Source organism: Cyprinodon tularosa, unplaced genomic scaffold (assembly GCF_016077235.1).
Source record: "Cyprinodon tularosa strain WSP-4 unplaced genomic scaffold, ASM1607723v1 ctg48, whole genome shotgun sequence".
NCBI classification, from domain to species: domain Eukaryota; kingdom Metazoa; phylum Chordata; class Actinopteri; order Cyprinodontiformes; family Cyprinodontidae; genus Cyprinodon; species Cyprinodon tularosa.
This window is the reverse complement of record NW_024039207.1, coordinates 1086392-1108303: the sequence shown is the minus strand read 5'-3', so window position 1 is coordinate 1108303 and position 21912 is coordinate 1086392. Positions and strand designations below refer to the sequence as shown.

Genomic DNA, 21912 nt, shown 5'->3' with positions numbered 1-21912 from the left:
GTTTAAAAGTTGCAAGTTTGCATCGCTCATACAAGCTTATTTTACAAAAGATTAGCAATTTTTCCACTATGTCAGACTCGTCTCCAGTAAGTGAAAATGGAGACAAGGACGTAGGACGGCTTTATGTAAACATATCACCAGAATGATTGACAATTAGGAGGACCACTTATTTTGATGATCCACCCGGAAAAAGAACATCCTCCACTAAACCTTTAATGCTTAACCATGTTTCCTCCTTCATGTCCGCTATCTGAGAAACAATACCTCCATCGGATTTGGACTGGGTTAAAAGGGTTCAACAAACTTCAGCTGAGTAAAATGTGAGGAGAGTATATTGCTTTCGTGGAAACAAGTATGATAAAAGGCTTTACAAACACTAAATAAACCAGTTATAATGGATTGATATGCAACAAAAGCAGCTTCAGTTTGTCTAGGAAGAGTGTCCACAAGGTTAAAGATGTATTTATGGTAATACTGGAGCATTTTATTTGTTAGGTCAGACATTGATGCGATTGTGCATGAGAGGAATAGTTGGGGGCATTTCCAAGCTGTTCCCATACGACTTGGAGCATAAAACTAAAACTCTGTATTTTTTGCAAAATCCCAGAAAGCTTGATTTAGTTCAGCCTGTTTCATCTTTTAAATAAAGAGAAAGGGAGAAAATATTTACACCATGTTTTATTTATTCACAGTTCCTTAATATATTTACAGACACTGAGTAAAAATCTTTTTTTTGCCGTTTAATTTAAGCTTACAGCTAATAAAAACACATCTATATTACAGACAAAGAAAGAGCTGAATTCAAATTTGCAAACCCTTGTCCTGGTGATGATCTTCCTCCATCTTTGGCAAAACTGTCCTTTTGTCCTGTAGGTTTCCTTGGTAACCAGGAGACATAATATAAAACAAAATAGGTCCAAATATTGTGATTCACATGGCTTTAGAGAGCTTATACACAGCTCCATGGGCCTAAAATAGAAAACGGATTTCTTTAAAAAAAAAAATTAAATACAAAATGTATCTGCTCTACGAGGGTCTTGATGGAAAATATTTTTTCTAAAAAAGTATTTAAAAAAATACTGTACATGATCACTAATAGATGTAGTTTTTGTAAAGCTGTAATCACCATGAACCTAGAAAATACTCCAGTTCTCCATACGTCGGTTTTCAGTCACAGTTCCGCATTGCAAGATTTTCCCACTTGCAAAATGCAAAAGGAGCTCTTTTAAAGTAAAACGCAACATGAAATAAAGTCTCCATAGGAAACAAGAAAGAGAACTAGAATAGATGTATATATATATATATTTTTTTTTTGCTAGACACATTGACGGAAATAATGCATCTGTAAATGTTCCCACATTAACGCGTTGGGACGTCAAACGGATGCCTGGCGGTGATGGAGGCCGACTCAGAGGATGGTGGTTGAGGCGTGTGTATTGGTGCCGGGTGTGCCACTGATGGCGTTAAAGATACCCATAGAGTCAGAGAGAGCACTCCTGGTACCATCATCCACAGGGTAGATCTAGAAAAAGTAGATGTTTCAATTCATTACATTTTAGTGGGATATTTGAAATTATTTATCAATTTAACATCCAAATTAGGCGATATATTGTAGATATAAGTGCTTTTCAATTTGAATTCTCTCCTAAATTAAACTGTTTTGACTGTTTGGGCAATAAAAGTAGTCCTCAACTTTACATAGAAAGTAAACAAAATGATTAATTTAAATAAAATCTTTTGAAATTCTAAGTCAAATTAAAGCTCATAATTACATTTTGAAGTTGAAATTCTGCTCTAATTTAGATTTTAACTAAAATTCACAGGATGTAAAATTGCATTTCATAGATAAAAAGCAAATTCAAAACTTAAAAATACCAACTCAAACCTTAGACATTTTAAATAAAATTTAAATAGAAAAAAAAATTTCTTCTGAATCCTTTTATTTAAAATTTTGATTTAAAAAAAGGACTTTAAAATAATAGTACAGAAATTCAAGATTGGATCCAAATTATGCCATACTTCACATTTCAGATTAAAATTTAACCTTAAATCTAAAATTAGAAGTATTTTTCATGAAAAGTTCAAATTAAGTTCTTTATTTTTATGTTTAACGCACAAAAGTTAAAATAAAACATGCTTTTGATAAATTTTTTCAGTTTACCTTTATGTATAATTTCAATTTCCTTTTTTTAAATTTCCATTAACTTTTGGGTTTCAAATTTAAAATGTTAAATCAATAATTAATCACAGGGTAATCATATAACTAAATACAGTCAAATGCAAATATTTCTGTCATTTTTTTTTCAGATGCTGATTGGTTAAAAAATGGAAACCAATCTATTGTAGTCGGTCTCATTTCAGTGCCTGTTCTGATGAACCGCCGCAATTTATGAGAATATTAGAATAGATTTCCGCTTTCATTATGAAAGATTTCCATCAGATACTTTTAGATAATTAGTATGAGGGATTATTAAGAATTTGGAAAAGGAATTCCTCATCAACTCCAACATGTAAAATCTAATACCTGACCCAAACAAAGATAAATGGTATGTTTTTATGAACAGCTTAGAAAAAAGTTGTGCCAAAAACAAAGCACACAGCATTATTGAAGGCTCTGTAGAACTTAAGGTTGGTCGATTAACGATGCAAGGCATGCTCATGCAGGTAAACACGGCAACATAGCGGCAAAGAGATGCATGCAGGCTGAATGAATCATTGTTAAAAACAGACGTGGCTTAAACGTACACACAGAAACACGGCACAGGAGTTATAATTCATTCTGGGACCCGATAAAAAAAAAAAAATATATCTTAATACACTCGATTAATTTAAATCACAGCCTAATTAACTAAATCATGCTGCAAATACACATCATCTCGTCTCGTTGTTGGAGGGGAATAAAAAAAAACACATTTTGATTCTTTTGCATTCAAATGTATTTATGAAATGACAGCATTACCATCCAATCTTCTCAGCGGTGGCAAGATGAGAGCAGAAGAAAGACATGGTTAGTAAGTTAAGTTCCCAGCAGAAAGTAGCTCTATGTTAAGGTGCGTCATAAAATGGATGGATAGCAACATCCTTACTGTTGGATGATTCAAACCAAAGCACGACTGTTTTGCTGAAAAACGGACTAATAATTATATTGCATAGGGCATCTTCTAAGATGATAATTCCTACCTGTTCGTGCATGATGTTGGACAGCTCTCTGATCATGTCCCTGTAGTTAGCCTTCATCTCATCGTGATACTCCTGCTGGTCTTCTTTAATCAGGCGTTCATTCACACCCAGTGCATGGCCGCAGGTGTCCACAAACTGCCTACAAAGTTTACAACAAATGCATTGATTTCATCTGTTATTTCTTTCTATGCAAAATCAATAGAGAATAGGGCAAAATTGGGAGGTGGAAAGAAATGAATTTTTAAATTTGCACAAATAATGTAAAAAAACTTTGTTTTGTTTTACTACATTTATTACATACTGGTGTATAAGTTATATTATTGGTCTTTTATTATATGTTTTTTGCCCAGTTTGCATTAAATAAACCCTTCTGTGTATATTTAGACCCTTTACATTTTGACCGGAGGTACAGTAGTGTGCATTTAAGACTCGGTAAACAAGGGATTCAATGGAGGGGAGCGACTGTGGATCTCTCAGCAAAGCTATAAAAATAATAAAGAAATATCCAAGCTGTGTGAAAATGTGCAAAAGATATATTTAATTAATTCCAAGAGTAATAAGACTCAGAAATTTCTCAGATTATAGCTTGAATTACAGAGGGATTCAGCTGTTGCTGTGAAGCTGACCAATGCGTGAGAACGCATCCTTACTACTACTGATACTAATAGCAGCAATGCTAAGTTAACTTTTTTATAGTAAAAACATTATATATAGATTAATGGATTGAAATTAACAGCTGATAGAATCCAGATTCAAATTCAGATTAAATTCAAATCTAAAAATGATGCACTAACAGGGAAGCAGCTTTCTATGTTTAATTTGCTTTTATTCCCATCAGAGGGTTTTAGCCTGTGACTTTCTAGGCTTGATGCAGAGTCCCTGTTTGCGTTTAGTAATGGCAGCTTTACTGCGAGGCAAGGGTGTAACTTTGTGATGAAAGGTCTAAGGGTGGAGGCTGATGAACCTACAGTTACTCGACCCGAGCGCTTTCATTAGGTTTTTGTATTTTCCAAAAATGAGCTCAAACATATATTTACTGAATGCTTTCCTATTGTTGAGAACACAAGAAAACTACAATAAACTAATATTTATAGATAGTTAGAGAGATGTCATATCATGCATCCCTAGAAGTACAATTTAAATTCCATCCATCCATAAAAATATGGAAATTATTGGTGGGGACATGTCCACACCAGTCCTTCAGAAAGTTAAGCCTGTGCGGCGAGGCATTGCAGGACGTCATGTAATTCTTTTACTGCCAGCAGATGGTGACACATCTGTTTATTTCTGCTCATCACACCCACTGCTGGAATTCTATTTAGACTATAAAAGGACCATCTAAACAGTAGCAGGAAGAACACCTGGTTTATATAACCTTATTTTAATATCATCAAATAATAGTAATAATAATAATAATTAATTTAATTTATAATGCACTTTTCACCAAAAAGGCCTCAAAGTGCTACAAAAAAGCATTTGTGTTTCTCCTCCATTTTTTCAATCAACTTTTAGCATCTTTTTGAACCCTACTTTTCTCCATAAGGTTGGTGGATTTAGGGGAGTGTGCAGAACGTTTGAAGTAATTTTCTCCAACCTCATAATAATAACCACAATTCAGAGTAAAGGGGAACAAATAGCTATGGCTGCCACCACTGGTCAAAATTAGATTTGCTAAAAAGAAATCCTCCTCCTCTCTCTGTACTTAATATAATGTCAACAGTTCGATTTAAGTTTTTCCAAGAATCTGTACCTGAAGACTTCTTTTAGCTGTTTGACTTTGTTGTCCGGATATTTTTTGGCACTGCTGTCATCTAAAAAGGCTCTAGCATATGCCAGAGGGCCCGCGTTGACCTGCAAAACAACCAAGGTCAAATGATTTATGGTCTTTTTCTCCCTTTCAGCATGACTGAGCCTTTTCTCCCGTACCTGAACACTGATGCTGCCCTGCAGCTTGAGCTGCAGGCGGATCATGTCCACCTCGGACGCTGAGCACAGCAGCCGCAGCTCGGCCACCTTGGCGCTCATCTCGTCTATGGCCACCTCTATGGGGCTCAGGTCGCTCTGGTGCTGGTACATGACTGCGATTCGCTTCTTAACGTAAGGGAAACAGTGGGTTGCTGGGCGGATGAGAAAAAACAGGACATTTTTTAAAAAAACTACTACCTCAGGCACTGTTAACCCCTCATACATAGCTACACATCTCTCATCTGTACGGCAGTATTACTACAGGATATTGAACTGTGCTATTTAAATTTAAATAGTCACAAAATAGTCGAGTCATGAAGAGAAAACATGGTTATTTGCAGAGCTAGATAACAACTGAACCTTGAGATGCAATGATAGAAGAGTAATAAACCCCACCTCACCATATCTGATTAGATTTACAGAGGTTGGCAGACAAGTGGCACTTTATAATCAACAACAACAACAAGGAACTTGTTGCTGACATCTGATTCCAATGTTACACCGATAAGCAGCGCTGGCCTAGAACAAAGCAATGCATCATCATCAACAAAAAGTGACCCCAGCAGAACCTACTGGTTAGTATTGTGCGTCTTTTGCACTGCTCCTCCACTCCCCCCTGCTTCTTGCCCGAAACGGTGAACGGCGTCTCGAACACGAAGCGCCGGATGTTGTGGCTTTTCTCAAAGTCAGTCTTTCGGTCGTCCAGCTCCTTGTCGTCCAGGTAAGGCGTAACATGGGTCACCTGGATGTAGGCATACTTGGAATCCAGGTCTTTAGGGTTGACCTGTGGGTGCAAAAGCGAGAAAGGAGATTTTAGCCGTTTTTTAAACATAAATTTAGTTAGTTTGGTTTAACGCTTAGTGCTCACAAACCCAAACAAACAATTTTGCACCTATGTTCTTCCCAAGCAACACAACCACATTCCTTTACAGTAACTCATAAGTAAATGCAATAAAAATCTCTTGAAATTTTTTTTTTTTTTTTCCCTTTTATCCTTGAAAAAGCCATATAAAAACACTAAAGAACTAATTGAGAAAGAGATAAAATGAGTGTTTGTTTGGAAGTAGCAAAAGGCCCAAACAATCAGCATCCTGAAGCAACTTATATAAGATTTGTTATTAGCTTAAGTTGAAAGGTAACTTAGATGTTCGTGTTTACTTTCGCCAACATACATAGTAACAACATAATTACCTCAAACTTGTTTATATAATTGTGTCCCACTTTTTTTTTTTATCTTAAATCACACATCCTCTTCCTTATCAGGCTTCTAGGAACCCTGATAAAGCTGCAATAAGTGCATAAAGTTCGCTAAGTAGGTTTGCTTAGTCCTCAGTTCCACCTTGCCAGAATCCTGAATGATCTTGACGTTTTCGGGGCCAAACTTGTCAGAGTAGAGCTTCAGGAGCCTCTGGGAGATTTCAGAGAGGGGGGTAAACTTTGGCTCCTTGTAGATGTATTCCTTTCCGTCCTCATCCTCAAAGAAGCCCTGCAGTAAACGAAGAAATGAAATTATTTTCTATTTATATAGATAACTCTTATTGATAAATGGGCCTCAGATTTTATATAATTCTAACTAAAGACACACTGTTCACACATATGAGATTTGTTGAGGTTTTTTAAGAACATTTCTCAAATACCTACACATAGAAGGAGAACTAACCTTAAATAAAAGGTGAACAGAGGCTTAAGCTGCTCTGTTTAAATAATAAATACAGTTGTAGTAGGAAATCAGGTAAGTCCATATAAAGACCTAAAAACGTTTTGAAACATAAAATAAATGTGGTGAATGTAAAGTAAGAGTAAATAATCTTGTGTTCAATGAAAAGCAGGATTAAATTTTCATAAAAGACACTTAAATGGATTGTAAACATTTTATACTGAATTTGTAAGAGTTTCAACAACTAAAAAATTATAAAATTAAAAGAAATACAAAGAAGTCAGTTTTGGTACATTATGTTTAAACTGCAACCTACAGAGGATCAACTTGGATGACTGTAAAGACACAAAGAGGCGGTCTGCTAATTAAAAAAGCCCGGAGGGATACATTTCATGATCATGAGCTGACAGGAATAAAACTAATGAGTTAATCCCTGCAGTTTTCCATACTTCCATACTAAACCTTAAACTACTTAAGAAGCGGGGGAAAGTCTCTAATGAATCAAAGTAAAAACACTGAAACCTTTTCCATAAGACGTAGCAGAGCCATCTAGTGTCAGAGACTGCAACTAAATAGTAATTTGAAGTTTTTTATTGCTTATTTAATTATCCTTAACCCTATAATGCCAAATGTATCATATTTGACACATACGGTTTCTGAAATGTTTTGCATCTGACACCTTTTGCATAATTTAATGGTAAAAACTTTGCTCAAAATCCTATTGTACACAATCAGATATACCTGATAACAGAGGGCAGAAGACTACACAAAAAATAATCTTGACTTATCGCATAATAATAAATTATTAATATCAAAAATGTATTTCTGTTTTTTCATTTTACATATTTTGTTAAAAGGCCAAATAAGGACTTCAAACCATAAAAAAGTAATTTTCTGTTTTGTATTATTCTTGGATCGGGCTTTAAAGGGTTAAAGTGTGTAAATACTAGGGTTGTCGCAAAACTAAAATTACAAACTATCGATACCCAGGAAAATGTTCTATACTGGACACCATTTTTGATACTATGGAAATAAAAAAATGTCGAACAATTAAAATTAGGGGTGCAACTAACAATTATTTTGCAAATTGATTAATCTGTTGATTATTTTTCCAATTAAACCAGGTGAAATTAAACACTTGAGGTGTTCTGGATAGAGCACATTGACAGATTATTTTTCTTTTTTTCAATCTTAAATGCAAAATATTTATATATATTTTTACAATTTTGATATAATTACTGCTCTAAGTGGGTTGCACTGTCAGCTAAAGGCCTTTTTTAGAGTCTCTAGAGTCCAGTTAACGAATATTCGATTACTTCATCAGTTGACAATCATTTCAATAATGGATTAGTCACAATTTATTTGACCAATTGCTTTAGCCCTAATTAAAAGCAGAAAAAAATAGTTTAATAACATGAAAAACATGAAAAATGTAACACAATTACAATATTTTAAGGTTGTTTGAGGTTTTATTCTTTAAATGTGAAAATAATCTAGAAATCTAAAACAAACAATAGCAAAAATATGCTCTAATTTAGTATAGATGCTTAATTAGTATTATATATGGATGCAGCCTTTGGAATTTAATACTTGTCAGAGCATCGCTATTTTTGACAACCCATGTAAACACTGAATCCACTTTTACCTGATCACATTTAAACACACATCTAACACCAGTAAGTATATCGGTAAGCAACTTGCAGGAATTACTCAAATCATGCAAGATAGCTGGTCTTTCTGAACCACAGATTCTGGCAACTAATAAATTAGAAACCATTTTATTAGACTTCTCTGGGCAAATGAAACTACATGGGCACCAAATATTAAATATCAGTAGAGAATAAAATCTGAAGTTTGTACAATGTGCAATAAATGCAGAAGCTCTAGTTTCGAGGCTCAGCAGATGAAGCCCATCACTGATACCTTGCAAGTACCATCAGTAACACACATTAGCCCAATAACTACTATACTTACCGCAGCCTTCGAGAGCAAGCAAAAAGAGGGGAAAAATTGGAATTAAAGAGATGAATATATATATCAGCAATATAGCATATTTTGACCCCATCCAGCTTTAATGGAATGCTTATGAACCTCACCTGTCCAAAGAAAGCCACTCTGAAGTATGTGCCCAGCAGTCTCTTTCCAGTATGCATCACCTCCATCACTTTGGTGTAGGCGCGGTGGAGGGTGTCGTAGAGGTGTGTCAGTTTCTGTCCCACATATTAAGAAATGTTTTACATTTTGGAAAGTCACCAAGAAGCACATGAAGGAGGGATACAACTAGTCATTTATGTGAGAAATGAGCTGATAATAGCCATTAGGGAAGCCATTAATCTGATTTACATCTAGAGCTGGAGCTTAAATCCTCTAAAACAATATGGGTCACTGTAATCCAATGTTCTGAATGTCTAAATGAGGATAAATTAAACATTTGTTAAACATCTGAACAGTCAGAGTCGTCACCATTTTTTATCCATCCAAGACTTATTTTCACTGGAGCAAGAGATCTTTATGAAGGATTTTACGGAGTAGGCGAGAACCACTAGCCTCGTGAGACCATCCTGATCTCGCGAGCTTTCAAGGTTTCACTCGCAGATCAGTCTGGCTACTTTCCGTTAAAGAAAATTTGGAGCCGTTCACCAAACGAACGTCCAATCAGCGTTGGCTTTGAGGCGGGTTGAGGTGTGACGTAACGAGAAGCGCGACAGTTTAGTCTAAAGAACATGGCGGCTTCAGCCGATGAAACTAGCGTTAGCGTGGCTATCGAGCAAGTTTTATCGGAATTACAGAGTATTTCTTCACTGAAAGAAGAGCAAAACACTGCTCTGGAGGCTTTTCTCAGAGGAAAAGATGTTTTTACTCTTCTCCCGACTGGTTTCGGCAAGAGTAGCCTGGCTTGTGGTTGTGTTTTCGTCGTCGCTCTGTTAGTACGTCATATGCTTCGTTGATCTGATTGGTTTATTTGGCCCGTCTATCACCAACATAGGCCAATCAGCTAACCAGTATTTTCGCCCCTTCCCAAAATTACTTCAACGGAAGGTTTCCAGAAGGATATGTGGAGCAAATCCATCTGGCGGAGTCAGGTTAGAGTACCACTGGATTCAACAGGATTCATGTTACCTCAAAGTCCCTGCGCTGCTCATAGATGGGAATGATGAGCCTGTATACGTCGGCAATAAGTTCATAACGCTCAGCCTTCCACAGGCCATCAGCACACTCCTCCAGCAGCTCCAGCAGCACCTCCTGAACGTAGAAAAAAAACAGACATAAGGTCAACCCTTATCCTTTACCCAGCTGTTTTACAACAGAAAGGATTCCATAGAGAGAAATATTTTGTTTTTAAAGCTTCTCCATACATTTATTAAATGGAGAGTCAAAGAAAGACTAACAGTTTATGGAAATATGGTAAATCCCATCACTGACCAGTGGAGAATCACTGATATGCAAAGAGAGAGAAAACAGAAACCTCCTTAAATCCACTTAGGACAGGCTGGGACTGGTAATCTGTGATATCGGGCATTTTTCTGGTGGGCCGGTCCTAATTTCAGCGTGCGAGGGCCGGCCTTCCTTAAATCATACCGGCCCCAACACTTACTCTCCTGCTGAAGCTCCTACCTGTGACAGTAAATAACTCAAGGAGCTCAAGAAGTAATCCAATGTTAACTACCTAAATGATGCAAGCAGTATGTATAGCCCTTCCTTGTCATGCACATCCTTGTGACGGTTGGCATATGGTGTAATTTTATATTTCTTCAAACTGTAAAATCCTTGCAACAAACTAAATTATAATAAAACTAAAATGCTTTCTTTAAACCAAACTACAATGTTCCTCTTATATTCGGCGAATTTATGTTGTAATAATTTGCAAAAATATGTTGCGGTGCATGATGGGGTTTTGTATCTAAAGGCTAACGTTTCTAACGTGCATTGTCTGGCAGTTTAGGATGGTCGTCTATGGGTAAAAAATGTACTTCTTTAGATTTATGGACTAAGAGATCAATAGACTTTGGTTCAAATTGGGCGAGATTTCGTATATCCAGGCGGTTTATGAACTATTTTTGTGCTGGAAAACGTGAGTCAGTGACATCTGGGCCGGTGTAGATGGAAAAATGCCAGGGCCGAAAATCGTTCCCAGTCCGAGCCTGCCTTAGGACATTGCATTTTTGACCCTCTGCACCAGGATTCATTATCCTTTTTATAGAAGACACTATTTCCTGCACCCAATGACACAGTGTATTCTCATTATCAGTTCGTATGAAATCGTACGAAAAGTTATGCACAGTATTTCGTACGTTTTTGATGTTTTTTTCGTCGTATTTCGTTGTATTTTTACATCTTGCCTCGAGACAAGATATCAGTGCGCATGCACATTTTACGCACCATTCAATAACATACAATTTAACATACAATTAACCCTAACCCTCACCCTAACCCTAACATACAAAACAGCAAGCAAACTAGTGAGAGACATCATGAAGTAATTATTGCACTGTCCGTCCCAGTTTTACGTCCGTCTGCCGATCTGCTTTTTTCGTCTTTTTCGTTCTGTCTGGCTGCACATGCGCACTGAGAAGATTTCTCGAGGAAAAACGTCAAAAACGTACGAAATACTGTGCATAACTTTTCGTACGATTTCATACGAACTGATAATGAGAATATGTTGAATGACAATATAATTAAAATAACACCTCATGCAAGTTAAAAGGGGAAAGATAACATTTTAATTATATTTTACACTGCAAAAAAAAAAGATCTAGAAATAAATAAAAATTTCTTACATTAACTGTATATGCCGTTCATTTTTGTAGGTAAATAAGATGGTTTGCCAATTAGAAAAGATAATTAGATAGTATACCCTTGAAATAAGACAATTCAATTGTTTTTTTTTCTTATCTGAAATGTAAATAATCTTGTTCCATTGGCAAAGTGTCTCACTTACCTCCTGAATTCAAGACAAAATGCACTTGTTTTAAGAAATATTGTCTTATTAAGGTAAATTCTTTTTTTTTTTTTTTGCAGTGTATCCCAGAAACTAGTGCACCTATGCATCGTCATATGCTTTGCTTCATAAAACCTGTAAAGTACATAGTTGATAAAGTACTTTTTAAAGGACATTTAGGATGATGAAAAAAAAAAAAAAAAAAAACATGTTTAAGGCTTTACCTACATAGCTGTCTGTGATTTGCAGGTTTCCTTAAATGCAAGAAGGGCTGTTTTGGAAGGAAAGAGGTTTTCTGCTTTTGGGCAGCCTTGTTGGTTTTTTGAATACCATTTTATAACAGATTACGGTAGCCCCTAAGAAGTATAGTGTCTTTATATGAGGACGTTTTTTTAATCACTAAATTTATTAAGTTATGACTTCCTACTAATCACATGTAGAGGAGAAATCATATAATGGACGCCAAATAAAAGCTTCGGTATCAGGAGTGAACAGACGGGAGAAAGGATGCTTTAAAAACAAAAATCAACCTTTTTTATGTTGGATTCAGAAATGTTTGTCATCTCTTAGAAATCTCAGTTCTGTAAGGCTCTACATTCGCTACAGAATCCACACAGAGATAACTGCTTAACTAACTCTACCAAAACAAAGCAAAAATACAAGACGCCAAAATTGTCAAATCCAATTTTTTTCCAGTTTTACCCAAAAAAAAAAAAAAAAATTAAAAATTCCAAAAGTTTGATCGGTGCAGCTCTAACAGGATACAAATGTACGATAAACACCATTTAGAAGATATAAAAAGTCTGACCTCACTGAAGTGAACATCCTGCATCCCTACATCCTCCATCATGGCCGCCTCCTCATCGATGTTGGGAGTGATGACCCTGAATGCCGAGCAGCCTTGCCGAAACATTCCTGAAACAGAGAAAGCATCTAAGCGATGTACAAACCAAAAATGAGCCAATGAGACTCAAACTGATTTGAGGAAAATTAAATTTAATCTGTTGGGTTTACTAAGCAGGTTACAAAAAGTAAAAAAATTAAAACTGTGATAAGATACAAACTCTTAAATATTGACGTGTGGACAATAAAATTTGTGGTTTTTGGGGTTTGGGCTAAAGAAAAATAAATAGATAAATCACCCAAAGTTCTAGCCGCTCTGCAAAGGTTCTTCTTTTGAGAATGTTCTGTATTATTTTTATTTACATGCACTCACTGGTAAATCATAAAAGTGCAACTTTTTTATTGGTTAGTTGATTATTCTAGAACAGGGGTCACCAACCTTTCATATCCAAAGAGCCATTTTTCCCCCCCGAATCAGACTAGGTAAAAGTCATTTAGAGCAGCACAATACTACATGACTATTTAATCAAACACAACCTATCATTTTTATTAAATATCTGTCGTAGGGACATCGTAAACAACCAAAAGTGTATTGGTATTTTTAGCTTTTAAAATAATGATAAAACACATAATTTCCAAGCCAATCCAAAAAAATGGCTCTAAAAACATACTTCTGATTTTTTATGTCATTCTGTTGTGAAGATTCGTTTTAAATATCCTTTATAAAAACACTAAAGCTCCTGACTGGTGTTTGTTATTAAAGTAAATTGTCCTTTTTTCTCAGAATCTCAGAATTCTGACAATAAAAAAGTCAGAATTCTGAGAAAAAAAGTCAGGATTCTGAGATTAAAGTCAGAATTCTGAGAAAAAAGTCAGAATTCTGAGATTAAAGTCAGAATTCTGACTTTTTTCCCATACTATACTGAAAAAAAAAAAAAATCTGTTAACTTTTTTTCTTTTTCAGTGGCCCTAACCCTCTTCTGTATCAGAGAAAGTGGTTGTTAAAAGAAAAAAACAACCCAGAATCATCAGGTCAGGCTTTTTAAAGATCAGCAATAAAGAAAACTGGAGTTAGTAAATCCCTGGTGAAGGCATTTAAAGATTTAAACATAATTCTTTCAAGTAACAGAAGAATAAAGGGTTAGCAGTTTAATGTTTTATAGTTTCTTTACACTGCCTTACCTGTTTCCATTCAGGTAAATCTGAATATTTTTATATTCTCCATACATATTTTTGTGTAAAAACCCCTACTTTAAGGTTCATAAAACATTGTAATGCATACTGGCTCCTTAGATTTGAAGAATCAACTATAGCAGTTTAAAATACTTTTATTCTTACTTAAAATGTGGTGAAAATTCACACCATATCTCACAGATTTTCTCATAAAAACTTAAAAACATCACTCCTGTAACAATCATTCAGACTACAACAGAGTTGGTGTTGTTTTTGCGCTCTGTACTCAAACAACCATAAATAAAAACTAGCAAACTGCCTTCAGAAACGGCTGATTTTACCATGTTTAATTACCCCAAAGGTGAGGTTAATCTGTAGACATGGATCAGAGAAAACAAATGCGAAAAACTTTCTATTTCTCCCAAATATTAACAAATGATGTCACTTTTCTTTCATTTCCTCATAACATCCTTACCACTGCTGTTGACTTAAATACCTGCCCCATTATCTGATAAATCTTCGTCAATAAGGAGGCGTAACAGACGCTAAAGTACAAACGTTATCTGTGAAAATGCCCTGATGAAGATTAGAGCTCAGAAAGCAACATGTGACCCTTAGTGTTAGGGTAAGGAAAAGTTCACTGTATATTTGCAGCTGCGATTGAGAGGTATTGATTGTACAATACAATAAGGTCTAATATTCTTGAACATTTGAAAATAAAAAGTATATGTTTGTCTCTGTGTTGCCCTGCGATGGAATGGCGACCTGTCCAGGGTGTAACCCGCCTCTTGCCAGTAGAAAGCTGGAGATAGGCACCAGCACCCCTGGTCACCCCACTTGGGATAAGCATGACGGAGCATTTTTTAGTCAATAGTGCAGGAAAATTCCTCTCAGATTAGGCAGACATTATGTACCAAAAAACCTCCTAATTCAGCCCTCCTCTGGATATTTTGGCAATGCATGCCCCTGTCCTGGCGTAGGCTGCATCCTCAAATCCTGCAACCATGACAACCAGTCAGAGTTCGTAAAGATAGCTTATGAGCACAGAATAATACCCAAGATGAAGGCCGAAGCTTGACCGATGGGCTGCTACAGACTGCTCTGGGCAGCTTATTTCCCCTTATGACATCATAAAGGGCATGATTTTCAAACAAAGCATTTTAAGCACACATAAGCTAAGAGGTGGAAAGTTTTTTTTTCCATTTGTGAATCTCCTACACAGGCTTCAGGACACACTTGACAGTTAAAAAATGTTTATTATATGTATTTTGCATAATGTGGGACCTTTAATATAGCCTATTAAGTTATGTTTTTCTAATATTGAGTTATATTAATGACAGCTGTATTAAAGAGAAAAAGGGATTTGGATGCATAAAAGCTATATATTCATTTTAAAAAGTGTTTAAAACCAAGAATAAAAACATATTCTCCTGTTACAGAGTAATTGATTAATCAAACTACTAAAGAGAATGTGTAAACATTTACTAGTGACTCAGGTTATTGCTTTTATAATGAGGGTAATAAATGCAATAAAGGAGGGTCAAAGGTTATTATTCTCATGACATTAAGATAACCAAAGTCAGAGAAGTTCATCAACTATTTCCTACACTCACCTTTTCTCCACAGATACTCGGCCACCAAAGCAGCAACATGAACGTAGCACATGGCTGCCTGAGGAGGAGGGAGAACAGAGGTTGGAGAAACATTACATGATCATAATTAAAGTGCTGTAAAGATTTACAGATTTATTCTCCTTTTGCATGATCTCTTTGATTATCATAAATTATTTAATTTCCCTTTAGGGTATTTTTGAACTGAATTGAATGAAATCTTTCAGGTAATCAGATAAAGTTAAATATCAGATAAACAAGCTGAGTAAATGCAAAACTTTAAATTATGAAATTTTTAATTGGTGGGAAAAGGTATTTAAATATGGAAGAGGATTAGCGCCACTGGAAAAAAAAAAAGTTAACTGATTTTTTAATTTTATTTCACTTTAATATGGGAAAAAAGTCTGAATTTAATCTCAGATTTCTGACTTTTTACCCAGAATTCTCTGAATTTAATCTCAGAATTCTGACTTTAATCTCAGAAGTCTGACTTTAATCTCAGATGTCTGACTTTAATCTCAGAATTCTGACTTGAATCTCAGAATTCTAAATTTAATCTCAGAATTCTGACCTTTTTCTTAGAATTCTGACTTTAATCTCAGATGTCTGACTTTAATCTCAGAATTCTGACTTGAATCTCAGAATTCTAAATTTAATCTCAGAATTCTGACCTTTTTCTTAGAATTCTGACTTTAATCTCAGATGTCTGACTTTAATCTCAGATTTCTGACTTTTTTCCCAGAATTCTGACTTTATCTCAGAATTCTGACTTTAATCTCAGAATTCCGACTTTTTTCTAAGAATTCCGACTTTAATCTCAGAATTCTGACTTTAATCTCAGATGTCTGACTTTAATCTCAGAATTCTGACTTGAATCTCAGAATTCTAAGTTTAATCTCAGAATTCTGACCTTTTTCTTAGAATTCTGACTTTAATCTCAGATGTCTGACTTTAATCTCAGATTTCTGACTTTTTTCCCAGAATTCTGACTTTATCTCAGAATTCTGACTTTAATCTCAGAATTCCGACTTTTTTCTAAGAATTCCGACTTTAATCTCAGAATTCTGACTTTTTTCCCAGAATTCTGACTTTAATCTCAGAATTCTGACTTTAATCTCAGAATTCCGACTTTTTTCTAAGAATTCCGACTTTAATCTCAGAATTTCGACTTTTTTCTCTGAATTCTGACTTTAATCTCAGAATTCTGACTTTTTCTCAGAATTCTGACTTTAATCTCAGAATTCTGAGATTTTCCCATATTTAACTGAAATCAAATTTAAAAATCAGTTAACTTTCTTTTTTTTCAGTGGCCCTAATCTTCTTCCATATTTAAACCAACCAGGCCTTATGAAAATAAACACCTCCTCTTGTTGGAGCATAAATAAAAAGTAAAATTATGGGCTAATCTGATCTCATATCAGGTAATTGAGGGGATCTAGTCAAAGTATGGACATAAATCTACAGGTGATATTTGAATGACATTAAATCAGGCTTTTTATGATTAATAAACACTCTGAATTTAAATAATGTTTACAAAAAAAAGGTTAAGATTTATTTGCAGTAAGGTGCAGTTATCAGCGTGGGACTGCCAGTTATTAGCTACAGGGTCAGGATATATCTGAGATTCCAACAACTTGGAAAACCAAGTAGAGGTAAATAATCCAGGCCCTGATAGTAAAAAAACCTGCCTTGTTTTCCTTCATCCTTTTCACTTAACCGCACCGCAAAAACAATCTAGAAATAAGTGAAGATTTCTTAAATTAAGTTAATTTAACCTTAATTTGAGTAGACAAATAAGAGGATTTGCCAATGGTATGAGTATTTTTACTCTTAAAATAAGATAATAAGATAAAAATGCACTTGAAACAAGATAATGCAGTTGTTTTTTTCTTATTTTAAATGTAAATTGTCTTGTTCCATTGGCAAGTGTCTCACTCCCTCAATCCGATAAAAAATGCAGTTATTTTAAGAAAAAATGACTCATTAAGATTTGAATTTTTTGCAGGTAATTAGTCCCTCGGGTGATTAGTCTGCATTGTGGTGCTGGAAATCGAAATGGGTGGATCTGATCTCTGTGAAGTCCTTTTACTTTCTAGACCGGAATTATCCGCCCCTGAAACCAAGCAAGTGAGGAGCAGCGCTCCAAGATGTGTCACATTTGTACCTCAGAAAGGTCGCCGTTCTTGTTGTGGATGCGAGCCATGCTGTCCAGCCAGGTCTTTCGGAGCTCGGGGGTGCTGGTGTAGGACTTGGCCAAACTGTACTGGAGGTCCACCAACATCTCTGGGTCGTTCTCATGCTCCTTCATCTGCTCTGTGGCCATCAGCACCGTCCTGATGCGTTTGGTGAGATCCTTGACATCTGATGGGAATGCTGTGTGCTGCCAGGGGCAACAGCATCACAGGTATAAAAGTTAAAGATGCAATGAAACAAACTTTATCATGTTTATTTTGAATTAAACCTTATCCCAACAACAAGCACAGCTTTTAAAACAGCTTACCTTTATGTTCTTGTCACTATTTGCACAATTATTGATAATGGAGAGAGACTGCTGGAAACGTGTGCTCCCAATTCCAATGACATCAGCTATAAGCTGGCTAACCGCTATCACCACCTAAAAAAACAGATTCATAAAATGAGCCTCTCGTATTTTTTAAGAAGCAGGACCCTTCTTGCGAGGTGCTTTGTCTGATACCTGCAGGTGGGTTCGCACAAAGGACTTGCGGCCCGTGTAGTCGAAGTTACTCTTCATCAGGAAGTAGAGAAGGTGGGCCGCATCGCTGCGGATGGAGCTCAGCTTGGAGTTGCAGCACTTGAGGATTTCATAGCAGAGTGAGGCGCACATGTCGGCCCTGCCGTCGAAGAACGTGCATGGAAACTGGAAGACACGGGTTATGGAGAGCTGGGATGATAAATAAGAGGCGACTAGAGAAGTGTTTAGAGAGAGAAAACAGGGGTCGACTCATTCACCTTAAAAATGAAGGTCCTGAGGGAGGTGAAGATCTGTTTGAGGGCCGCCTCTGACTGAGGGATCTGCAGGAAGCAGAGATGCACCTGGAAGACCTTCTTCATCAGAGGGTTGTGGCCCAGATCTGAAATCAGCTGTGTCTGCGGACAAACAGTGCGTGTTATTTGACCACCAGCCAGTAACACCACAGCTCCTGCATGCAGAGGGTTAACGTGCTAGTAGACGACACCTTGAATCCCATGATGAAGGTGCTCAGCGTGTCCAGCACGGTCAGACAGACCTCCGTAGACACGTTGGCCTCCAGCAGGCACTGGCTGTTTACCTCTGCCTCTGTTTGGGAGTACACTGAAAACACGCAAACATCACTTTTAATCTTTAACTCTTTTGTTTTCATCTCATCTCTTCGAATTAAAAGAATCAGGAACAAATGATCCGTTTTAACTCCTTACTGGAGTAAGCGGTAACCATTTCTAACAACAAATAGTAACGTTTTCATGAGATTCTAATTTTTTTAACTCAAAGTAAAAGATCAGATCTGCAAAACCGCCTTTGATATTATTACTGCTATACTGTAGTTGCAAAAATGTTTTTTTTTTCCTTTTAGCAGTTCTGCATGATTTACAGACTTTTTTATGAACTTTAAAGCCTGCTGAATGTGACCCCATTTGGGGTATTAAGATCAAACAGGATGGGGTATTAAGATTCACCATTTTTTTATTAAAATAAACAATAAATATTCATATTTAAGTGCTTAAAATAAAAAATAATCTCTTATAAATGGGGAAAACCAACTACTTTGGTTGCCAGTGCTTTTTGTATTATATATTTACACCACTGGTTAAGTGATTTTAGAAACATTTCTATAGTCAACCAATTCTTACACTGGAAAAAATCGAAATCTAGATAGGTCATTTTTTTCTTAAAATAAGTGTATTTTTTCTTTGATTGAGGAGGTAACAGAGACATTTTGCAAATGGAACAAGACAATTTACACTTAAAATAAGAAAACTCAATTGCATTGTCTTATTTCTAGTGGATATTATCTAATTATCTTATTTTAAGAGTAAAAACACTCATTCCATTGGCAAACTATCTTATTTACCTACTCAAATTAAGGGTAAATACACTTAATTTAAGAATATTTTACTTGTTTCTAGATCGTTTTTCCAGTGTAGGGTCATGAGTGAACTCTGACAACATTTTGTGGGTCGAAGGTTAAAAAGTTTGTGATCCTCTCCTCCAGAAGACCAGAGGAGACTATAAGACATCATATTGGGAACGTTAGTGGTGGCAGCATCATGCTGTGGGGAAGCTTTCTGCAGTGGAGACAGGAAAGCTCGTCAGAAAACCATCGTCATTCCACTCCCACATTGTGCACTACTTTATCAAGCTCTATCGAATAAAAAAGAAATAATAAATAAAAAAAATATTTATTTTGAAAATTTGTGAAACAAAATTACTGAGATATGAGGATTTCTGTGGGAAATTACAACTAGATAAAAAAAAATATATATATGTTAGATTTGTTTTTAAATGAGTCAATATACTAGTGAGAGAATCAACCCAAATCTGATTTTTCTAAGCAGTGATTGACTGCTGTTTAATACTTTTTCTTTTTCTTTTAGTAGTAAGATCATGATACACTGAGGGAGGGAAAAATTGTGGTAATGAGAATATTATTGCTGGACACTTTGTAACATAAACAAGCAGGTTTTCTAGCTTACAAACTCATTATAACCTTATAATTACAAACTAGCTGAAAATAAACCTTAGAATAAAACTGCAGACTACTCTTAGCATTACCTCTTATAGATTAAGGTTACATTAAATGAAAATTTCAAATTAAATTTCTTAAAATTTATAGTTAATCAAAAATAATAAAGAAAAAAAATGTCTTCATAAAATTTCCATATCAATTCAATTCAGTTTATTTCTATAGCGCCAATTCACAACACACGTCATCTCAAGGCACTTTACAGTTTAACCAGATCATCCAGTCAAATTGATTGAAAGTTTAATATCTAAGGAAAACCAGTTGATTGCATCGACTCATTTATTCGAATGCAATCCCTCACACTAAGCATGCTTGTAGCGACAGTGGAGAGGAAAAACTCCGTTTTAACAGGAAGAAACCTCTAACAGAACCAGACTCAGTGTGAGCGGCCATTTGCCGAGGCCGACTGGGGTTCATGGAGACAGAAGCAGAGATACAGAAAACAGCAATATCATAAATTTTAGTAACCAATATCAATCAGTGCCATATGCATCGAGATTTATCTGGATCTAGCTTACTGTTATTGATGGTGTGAGCATTCTCCAGAGCTCCCAGTTGCTGCAGACGGGCGTGAAGGATCCCTGCCCTGTTACGAGAAACAGGCAGAGTCAAAGACTTCCTGTCTGCAGCTACAGGTCCTGCACCCTCCAGACTCCTGATAGGAAAAAAACACACCATAGCATTAAGTTTTCCCATAAAATAGAAATTGCTAATCACATTTCGTCAATCTGTCATTTAGTCCGTGTTTAATGTGCAAACTCAAAAAAAAAAATTTTTTTATAAATATGCAGCTGATAGATTAAAATCTGGAAAAACATGTCATGCAGTGAAGCAGAGAGGAAGAAAGAATAAAGCTCTTACCCATGCAGGGGAGGGGGAGCTAGGACCCACAACGATATTCGCAAAACAACTCGGCAGCAGTGTTACAGATAAAAGAAAGCCAAGAGCTAAAGTTTAAAACATTCTCCTGAGAGAAATTAGATTTATAGATGTGTTATTGCGAAGAATACAAGCAGAATTTGTTTAATTTGAAGAATTAAAATAAAAAACATGTAATCGGTTAGACATTACCTGGCGATGGATCTTTTCCCCATGTATCTGAACTGATGGAGGCAGATTCTGAAAAAGGGCAACAAATTAGCTTCATGGCAGAAATCATTTAGTACAAATACGAACTCATAATAACAAAAAACGGTGCACCATATCTCTAGCATATCACCATCCTTTCTGATGGATTTAAAGCAGTAATAAAGAACATTCAGCTTTGGTTGATTTTGGCTCCCCCCAGTGGACAAAAAGTGTATTGTTTCTTTGAAGGAAGACAACATTTCCCATGAGTGACAGCACATTGCTTGGAAAAATCCTGATCTGGTCACACAGTTTTGATCTACTTTTCTGTTTCCAGTGGCTGTGTGACAATGAATAGCAATAAGGTAATTAAGCTAACAGTGGTGAAACAATGTCATGTGATGATGAAGTAAATAAGAAAAGTTTAACTTTGGTTTGATACTGTATTCTTGCATTGCTGTACTAACATGAAATGTGAGCTGAGAGCACAGAATTAGTAGTCAATTATATTTGGTAGAAGCCTTTATTTTTAGAATGACTTCTTTTTGTTGCATCACTAGGACTTAAAAAGATTTAGAGATCATTTTCATGGCCTGGTGGAACTGTTTTTGTACGGAAGAGGATTATGGCCACTGGGAAAAAAAAAAAAAGTTTAATGATTTTAAAATTTTATTTTAATTTAATATGGGAAAAGAGTCAGAATTCTGACCTTTTACTCAAAATTCTGACTTTTTT

The 21912-nt window shown here is 35.8% G+C and overlaps 1 protein-coding gene across 9 annotated transcripts in view; it reads right to left on the bottom strand.

Annotated features, from left to right (window-relative positions):
- Positions 1-1304: 1304 nt before the first annotated feature.
- Positions 1305-21912, bottom strand: part of LOC119794429 (dedicator of cytokinesis protein 9-like) — an 83848-nt gene continuing 63240 nt past the window's right edge. For 3 of the 9 annotated variants that reach the window (XM_038301988.1, XM_038301985.1, XM_038301983.1), the window contains exons 36-53: positions 21181-21228; positions 20628-20764; positions 18565-18680; positions 18338-18475; positions 18063-18245; positions 17868-17981; positions 17532-17747; positions 15371-15428; positions 12550-12656; positions 9923-10045; positions 8899-9012; positions 8777-8782; positions 6485-6631; positions 5719-5929; positions 5107-5297; positions 4931-5031; positions 3181-3319; positions 1305-1522 (exon numbers count right to left, since the gene is read on the bottom strand). In XM_038301988.1, the coding sequence (XP_038157916.1) occupies positions 1409-1522; positions 3181-3319; positions 4931-5031; positions 5107-5297; positions 5719-5929; positions 6485-6631; positions 8777-8782; positions 8899-9012; positions 9923-10045; positions 12550-12656; positions 15371-15428; positions 17532-17747; positions 17868-17981; positions 18063-18245; positions 18338-18475; positions 18565-18680; positions 20628-20764; positions 21181-21228 (2263 nt within the window). In that variant the 3' untranslated portion in view covers positions 1305-1408. The remainder of the gene's footprint in view (positions 1523-3180; positions 3320-4930; positions 5032-5106; positions 5298-5718; positions 5930-6484; positions 6632-8776; positions 8783-8898; positions 9013-9922; positions 10046-12549; positions 12657-15370; positions 15429-17531; positions 17748-17867; positions 17982-18062; positions 18246-18337; positions 18476-18564; positions 18681-20627; positions 20765-21180; positions 21229-21912) is intronic. The other 6 variants (XM_038301991.1, XM_038301987.1, XM_038301992.1 and 3 more) reach the window with 2 other exon arrangements.